Source organism: Crocodylus porosus, unplaced genomic scaffold (genome assembly GCF_001723895.1).
Source record: "Crocodylus porosus isolate Cpor-Errol unplaced genomic scaffold, CroPor_comp1, whole genome shotgun sequence".
In the NCBI taxonomy this organism is placed as follows: Eukaryota; Metazoa; Chordata; order Crocodylia; family Crocodylidae; genus Crocodylus; species Crocodylus porosus.
In genome coordinates this window covers 61,553,898-61,561,920 of record NW_017728886.1, presented here as the reverse complement: position 1 = coordinate 61,561,920, position 8,023 = coordinate 61,553,898, and the positions used below count along the sequence as shown (strand labels likewise).

At 42.1% G+C, this 8,023-nt stretch overlaps 1 protein-coding gene across 3 annotated transcripts in view; it reads right to left on the bottom strand.

The window, feature by feature from the left end:
• Window positions 1–1,023: 1,023 nt before the first annotated feature.
• CREB5 (cAMP responsive element binding protein 5) overlaps window positions 1,024–8,023 on the bottom strand; it is a 356,099-nt gene continuing 349,099 nt past the window's right edge. For all 3 annotated transcript variants that reach the window (XM_019535356.1, XM_019535363.1, XM_019535372.1), the window contains 2 exons: window positions 6,446–6,554; window positions 1,024–1,846 (listed from right to left, as the gene is read on the bottom strand). In XM_019535356.1, coding sequence (XP_019390901.1) covers window positions 1,683–1,846; window positions 6,446–6,554 — 273 coding nt within the window. In that variant the 3' untranslated portion in view covers window positions 1,024–1,682. The remainder of the gene's footprint in view (window positions 1,847–6,445; window positions 6,555–8,023) is intronic.

The window sequence follows — 8,023 nt, the reverse complement described above, 5'->3', positions numbered from 1 at the left end:
GCAGCCCTGTGCACTCCCTACCAGTCACCTATGCACAGGAGTAAATGTGAGCTTTGCTATTGACTTTACTGGGAACAAAATTAGGTGCCAATGTATTAGAACGAATTGGCTGTCATCTACCGTATTCTTTAACACTTCATTTCCCATACATTATCCCAAGATGGAAGTCAGCCCTGGAGAGGGCCAGCACAAATCATGGCTTCAGAAAAAGAAAAAGTAAAAGAAAAAGATGGAGTGCAAGGGCTATCTTTTGAGGAGTGAATATCACCCGCAATGTATAGCAGAATTTACACCAGTCTGGCAGCGTATAATAGCTAAAAAGTGTTCTTGGTGTTCACACAGAACAGATCCTCAGCTAGGCAAACTGGCATTGGTCTCTTAAAGTCAGTGGAGCTACACCAATATATACCAGCTAAGGATCCTGTCCATGTATGTTTAAAAAATGGCTGTGAAGAATTTGTCTTTTACCTGGTAATGAATAATAATATTTTTCCAACTGGTCAAAATTTTCAATCTGATTAATTTTATTTATAGCCTGTGAAATCTTAGGCTGTTAGCTTTTGGTGGTGGAACAATTCATCTGCTGAGTGATTAGAGTCTTTCTTAACTGCTGTATACTTCAAGGATTTTCTACATTAATGATTGACAGTGTAAAAAAACTGCTGTAATTCTTAGGTGTGATTTTGCTATTCTTGTCCTGTGCCATGGACATTTACCACAGAATCTTACAAGGCTCCTAGCATCAACACAGCTGTCTTTCAGTCATGCTTCACCTGTGACTAAACTGCTTTTAACTTCTGCTGTTTATTAAAAACACTAAATCAGGAGCATTAAACTCCTGCATTTTGATTTTTCAAAAAGCAAAAGTTCAGCCAGCTGTGAGTGAAGGCATTGAGAGCAGCAGATATACCAACAGTTTTTTGTGGGTGGGTTTAAAGTTTTTCCCCCCCTTTTTTAGTACTCTTAAAAGAAAAAAAAAGCAGTGAAGAATACTGAGAGAGATTTAGAATGAAGAAAAACAGGAGGAACTTGAAGAAGAAGAAAGGGCTGGAGGACTAAGAAAGGGAAAGGAAGATATGTGAAAAATAAAGATTAATAGGACATGGGCAAGTGGAAAGCCAAACATGAGAGTGTATTATTTGGGGTGATTTTGTTCTAAGATCCATATATTGATATAAGCATTTTTAGCTCAGAAAGAGGTTCTGCATACCTGATGAGGTTCTGGTGGTATCACAAAGCTAACTTTATTTTTTATTATGCTGTCACCAGAGCATGCTCGAAATATTTATAGCCTTAATATTTCTCGTTACCAATGTCTGACTCTGTTTTAATACTTTGTATGCCTCATTTTGGCTAACAAGCTGCAATTTAACAAAACTCCATGTTTCTGAGGCCTCAGGCTAGACTGTGAAGAAGGGAACATGACTATGTACAGAAACAGTTCAGTTTATAAACAACTGGTACCAAAAATTGGAGAAAGCACCAAAGCACTTCTCAAGCTGATAGCATATTAATTGCATAACTCCCTTTTTTGTAACTAAGTATAAAAGACATTTTAATAACTATAAAAATGAAAGCCATAGTCTTTCAAGGATTGAGGAGTCTTCCAGGGCTGAGTTAATGTTGAAAATGTCCTTCACATAAAGGACTACCACTCCCATAGTAGTTTTGACCATTCAGTTTTAAAGAATTGGATTCATATCTGTTCTGTGACTGGCAAGCTGAGTAAGGGTGGAGCTTCCTACGACATCGCTGACAGAAGAGGAAGTTGTAATGGTGTTATGCTGGATGACTTGCTGTTGGGAGCAAGCTGGGACTGGGCTTGCAGGAGGGCTACTCTCGGGACCTAAAAAAAGAACACAAATCACATTATGTCTGTAGGAGTCTGCTGTATTACAGTATTGTTAAAGACAAGACCTATCACTAAGGCTGCAGGCCTGTCGACTCCATGTATTCAAAGATCTTTGGACTTTAAAATTATGCACACAGGGCATGTCTACACATGCAATTAATTCAAAGCAATAAACTCTGGAGCAATAAACACCTAGGCGCACAGTTTGAACATGCGCCTGGGAGCAATAAACTCTGGAGCAATACATTTTGGAGTTTATTGCCATTTGAATGTGGGCCCAGGAGTGCATCACATTGAGCTGGGTTGGAGCAGCCCTGGACGGCAGAGGGTCTGCCAGCCTGGGGCTAGTCACCTCAGCTAAACATGCTGTGGAAGGGCTGGTTGAGGCACAAGAGTGCTTCAGTGTGGGGATAGCCAGCAGGCCGCCCCCATACTGAAGCACCCTTGTGCCCCAGCCAGCTGGGGCAAAGTGTACATGTGCACTGCTGCAAGATAATATTTACAAGTACTATCCTGCTGTAGAAGAAATTGGTTTACACCAGCATAGTAGGGGAGAGCATGCAGACACTGAAACATTTACTTTGCAGCTAATTAATCTACTGAGTAGTAAACATCTCATGTAGATGCGCCCCCCCAAGTGCTTTTTATTTGACTTCTGATTTCTGAGCCTTTAAGGTTTAAGGTTCACACCTGCAACTTTCTCCCTACAAAATTTAGAGCTAGAAACTTGGCAGGTTTTAAAATCAGGTCCTCATATAATAAGCTAATATTTTCTCTTAGGCAAGGGGCTGAAGTTACACACAAACCAGTTTAAGTGATCAGAAACTGGTTTAAACCTGTAACTGAACAGAAGTTCAATGCACATAAACCACTTTCAAAATGACCAAAACCAGTTTAAGTTAAACCTGGTTGTATGCAGTATCAGACTTAGACAATTTAGGTCAAACCAGTTTATGGAACTTCTGTCCCAGATTCCTTCCTGGTTCAAGTTAATTCACAGTCCCCCAGCATCCCAGGATGCTCTGCAGCCCTGAGCTATGCTGCTGGCTCCTGTGGAGCAGAGACTGTCTTACCCCTTTGCTCCTTAGCTTGCTTCCTGTCTGCACCTGTCAGTCCATAGGGATGGAGGGCAGGGGAATAGACCACCCCCACCCCCAGACCACTCTACCCAGGGTCTACACAGCTCATAGTGGGAGGGAAAGGCCCTGTCATGAGGGCTTTTCATTCCCTGGCAGGTCTCTCCCCTTCTTCTTCCCCCTTTCTGAGCTGCTGATTGTTTCAGCAGCTGCCACAGGAGAGAGGGAGAAGGAGTCCTTCAGGCTGGGTTCCTGCCATTTAGCCCAGCGTGGGGGCACCAGGGAGCCCCGCCTTGGGAGGCTTCCACCCACCCCAGCCCAGGGTCCCCCAGCCCCAGGCAGCCCCAGGGAGCTGAGGGGAATTCTACTCCTCTGGAATGGCAGAGCTGCTTGCTTCAGCCCCTGTGAGTCTCAGGCAACTTCAAGGAACAGAGGGAAATTCTCCTGCTCCTCCCCAGCCAGTTTTTCCTTAGGTGCTGCAAGTCTGAGACAAAACTAATGCAGGGGAGCAGAGGAATTTTCCTTCACTCCCTGGGCTATCCCTGAGACTACATCAACTAAGACAAGCAGTTGGGGTAGAGAAGAATCCCCCTCAGCTCCCTGGGGCTGCCCTGGGTTGGGGGACCCTGGGCTGGGGTAGAGGAAAGCCTCCTAAGGCAGGGCTCCTCAGTGCCCCCATGCTGGGCTGCACAGGCAGGCACCTAGCCTGGAGGACTTCCTCTCCCTCCCTCTGAAGCAATCTGCATCTGGGAATGGGGAGGGAGCATTCCCCTCAGCTCCCCAGGGCTACTTGGGCTGGGGAACCCAGGCTGGGGGAAACCACCTGAACAGGCTCCCCCATCAGGCCAGCATCTGGACAGGGGACTCCTTAGCCCTCTGTGGGGGGACAGCAAGGGTTTGGGGACACCTGGCTGGGCTGGCCTGGGAGACGCGTTCTAGTGCCCCCCCACCTCCTGACCTTTGTCTGTGCAGACCTCTCCCTGCCTTTCCCAATTGAAAACTGAATGTCAGTTCAGTTGGTTATTAGTTCAACCCATGCAGCTTAGACTAAGGAAGCTTTCAAGATTGAATCATTTCAGCCTCAGGCTTTCTGACTGTCTGTACTTAGCCTTAAAGGCCAAATATTATAAGGTTTGTGACATAATAGTTCATAACACTGGGTTACTGAAATGCTTTATTGGCTGCAGCAGAGGCGATTGATACCTGCATTACAGTGCAGTGTGCCACCATATAGAAGAGGTTGTTTAAGCAAATTATAGTACTAAATATAATGAAATTCTATTTTTCTTTGACTGGCATGAAAAGGCCAGATACACTGTGGTGAAGAGAGGATGGAAACTGGCTCTATTTCCCATGTTTATGTAAGAAACCCCTAGAGGGCATGCAGCTGGCTCCTATATAACTCTCCCTGAAGACTCCAATGCAGGAAGAACGTGTGTTTGTGTTGGAGGTGTGGCTGGCACATTGCATTCTAGCTCATTTTTTACTTTAAGCGAATGTTGCCATCTGGCAAATATTAGAACAGCCCTGGGGCTGCTCTAGCCTGCTCTAGATCCAGACAGGGAACTGGGGAGCCAAGAGTCTCCTTTTGCTATGCTGAATAGGGAATCTGCCCTTCACTTACTATACTTATAAGACAAGCTTGGATTATTTTCTCTGTCTGTCATCAGTCTCTCTGTTAGTGTTTTGTTTTTTAAATGAGAGAGGAACATTCGGGAGAGAGAGAGTTGTAGAACTCAACTACACCAATCTCAGGGAATGATAGTTTCCTTTTATTTTTTAGTCCATGAATAGAATTGGTTAGGACAGTAAACAGGGGTAACAACACTAGCGATTACCAAAGGATACTGATTTACGCTCTTAGTCAGAAGTGACAATTTTTGCCCAATCTGGCCATGAAAAGCAGTTTATAGCTGTGACCAAACAAGTGCATGGCTACAAACTGCTTAAAAATGGCCAATCAGGTGAAAATCTGACCCCTCATTGCATGAGGTATCAAATAAAGAAGTTTCAAACTGTAGTGCAAAAATCCAGAACTCTTGGTTCCAGAATGGTACCTTTTATTAGACCAACTGAGACACTGCAAAATAAAAACATTTTCTGCAAGCTGTCAGGCTCATGCACCTTTCATCAGGCTCAGGGATCAGGCTTTGATGAAGGGTGCATGAGCCCAGAAGCTTGCAGAAAAAGAGGATTTTTTTTTTTTTTTTGCAATTTCTCAGTTGGTCTAATAAAAGGTAGCATTTTAGAACCAAGAGTTCCAGATTTTTACATTTCTTTTTGTGTCAGACCAACACAGCTACCACACATATCCCCTTCAAAATGTAGGGTCTTCTGTAATCTGTGTCTGCAGAGCTCTCAGCCTGTCACTGTTTTCAGAATAAGATGGGGGAAAGGAAGCAGAGGAAGTTCAGGCTGAGTTTTTTCAGTCCCCCTGAAGGGTGGGACAGGTGTATTGGAGCCCCCCTGAGGTGGGGGAGGGGAGCTGCAGTTCACCCACCCCACCCTCCAGCACTGGCTGGGGAGTCCCAAGAATGTGCTCCCTCTGCTGCCTTTCCCCTCTCCCGTTCTGAAACAGCAAGCACTGGCAGAGAGCCCTGGCCATTGCTACGGGCACCTGGCTGCAGCTCCCAGCCTGCAGCTAGATTCCCCTTCCTCCTGGAACCAACAGTGAACTTCTGTTTGGTCTGGGGTAACATTGTAACTCAGAATGTTATGCAGAAATCATTCTGCATTACAGTTAGGAGCTGCTCTTCTGTTTGAACCATTAGGGTGTAAATGTTGTAGCTCAATGGTTCTGAACCCATACAAACAAAGCAAAAGTGTCCAAACTTTAACCTTGCTTCACTCAGGGTCAAAGAGCCATTTAGCTTGTTTGTATTGTTACAGAATCATGCACACACATCATAACATCTGATGCGTACTTCTGAATGGTAGCTCTCCCTCCCCTTTTAAAGTGGTTTAAAGATATGTTTGTCTATTCTCTTTGGAGTCCACCATTACTTCACTTACCAGTGCACCCAGTCAAGGAACAGCCCTGAGGTATTTTAATGCATCAGCAGCATTGTGCCCGGTAGTATAGTTGGAGCTTTGAGTTCAATAAATAAAGAAATAAATAAAGGGGGGGGAGGCAGAAACATTATTTATTTATCTGAAGCATAAAATACTATTTTTGGTTGGAGCTTGATAAATAATAAGTGGCATATTTTACAAAGAGAGATATCATAATTAGTTAAAACATATGGCCCCAGTTTGCAAGTGAGCAACCCAGAAGTCTCCAGTCCATGAAAAAGTCAGCTGCTGAATTGGGAGGGTATATCAGTTTTAAAATTGCTCGTTTTAATTTATGTACTTATCTCTAGATATTTTATTTCAACCCTTAATACTCTGATGTTCAGAAAGATTGGTTCAAATGAACGTACTAAATAACAAGCAAATGTAGAGGGAAGAACTGGCACCTTTGTTTGGGGTTCTTGTGAATAACTATAGATAAACACAAAACACACCAGTTACTTACTTAGATATCCTTGTGACTCTTTTTGCATAGCTGTTATTGGACAGTCTTTATGTGTTAACAATAACTGTTTCAGCTGTGCTACCTCATTTTTCAACATGGAAACCTCATTCTAGAGAAGAGAGAGAGAGAGAGACTTTTAACTTAAAAGCTGGAAGAAACAAGTTAACAAATCAGCAAGACTTCTCATGTTTGTGCTCTTGTCAAGGTAACTACAGCAATGGGGTTGCATAAGATTTTTTTGCCATCACAGATATTGGGAGAAATCTTTTCTGTAACATTAGTGCAAATCTGAAATACTTCTATTAACCTCAGCTCTCAAAATGTAGTAGATTATGATTTGCTTCCATTTATTGTTTTGTCACATTAGTGTGTTTAGTGCTACTGTTGTTTCTGAATATACAGTGTATCCTATATGCAATATTGTGCATCTCAGACAGGTCCATTTGCTTTTTATAATGGAAAACATTACAAAGAAAAACTAAAACATTAAGAAATGACATTTAAATTATAAAATCCCGGGGCCAGATACTTATGATATACCATTTTTAAAAATAAAAATCATGAATTTGTCATTTTACTTTTTAAAAAGTAACCTACTCTGATTTAGCTCACAAATATAGACTCCTAGCATTGTAAGTTATATCAGAGAGAAATGACTCATAAAACATGTAGGGGAGTTTACTTAGAGAAATCACTATTCTGACTTGTATCTTCCATACCATTTAAACTGATTTTGGCTGATTCACTCATGATTCATTGCATTTACTTGTTCTTAGCCCTAGAGGGATCAGCATCCACCGACATTACAGTAGTATATTGTAAATATGTTTCAATGGGTTTTCAACAGGTATATTTAATTCACAAGTGATATAATGTAATTTAGCATAATCTATAACATGTTCTTTTGTATAAAAAGGACTCATTTGTCACCAAATTATTAAAATTTGCAATCAGCGAAACCTCATTTCTCTTGAATGACCATAAAGATTGGTGCATCTGGAAACCAACAGACCTTGGGTTTGTCCAGGAACTGCTTCCTCTCCCCTTCCCCCTAGCCTTTCCAAACCCAACTTTGACTGAGGTTGTGTCTGCTAATTTAAAAACCTGTGGGACTGCCTGCTTTTGCACTTAAAAAAACAACAAAAAGAGGGGAAGGGTTGTTGTTTAATGACTGGCAATATTATCTCCAGAAACGTCTGTTGAAATATGTCCCTATTAGCTGGTGAATATATAGCTCAGTTGTGAGGCCACTCAAAAGGCAAGGCAATTTCTATGGATTTATTCAGTTTTCTTTCTCTGTCTCACACAGATGAAGATATTGCACTATTAATCAGAGAGGAAAAGGTATTTAGTTTGTTTGAATGTGTTCCTGAAAAACTAGACTGCTATTAATAACAACTATTATTTTTGTTGTTGTTATTTTACAAAAAACTAAATATAAAACTGCAAAATTCTGTGACTGAGTTTTCAAAACCAGTAAGTGCAGCAAGACAACAATCCTGGTCCTCAGTTGCAATATGGTCTCTTTGTGTTGCTGTGCTTGTGCAAGGTGTCATAAAGCTGGGGTAGTCAGTTATG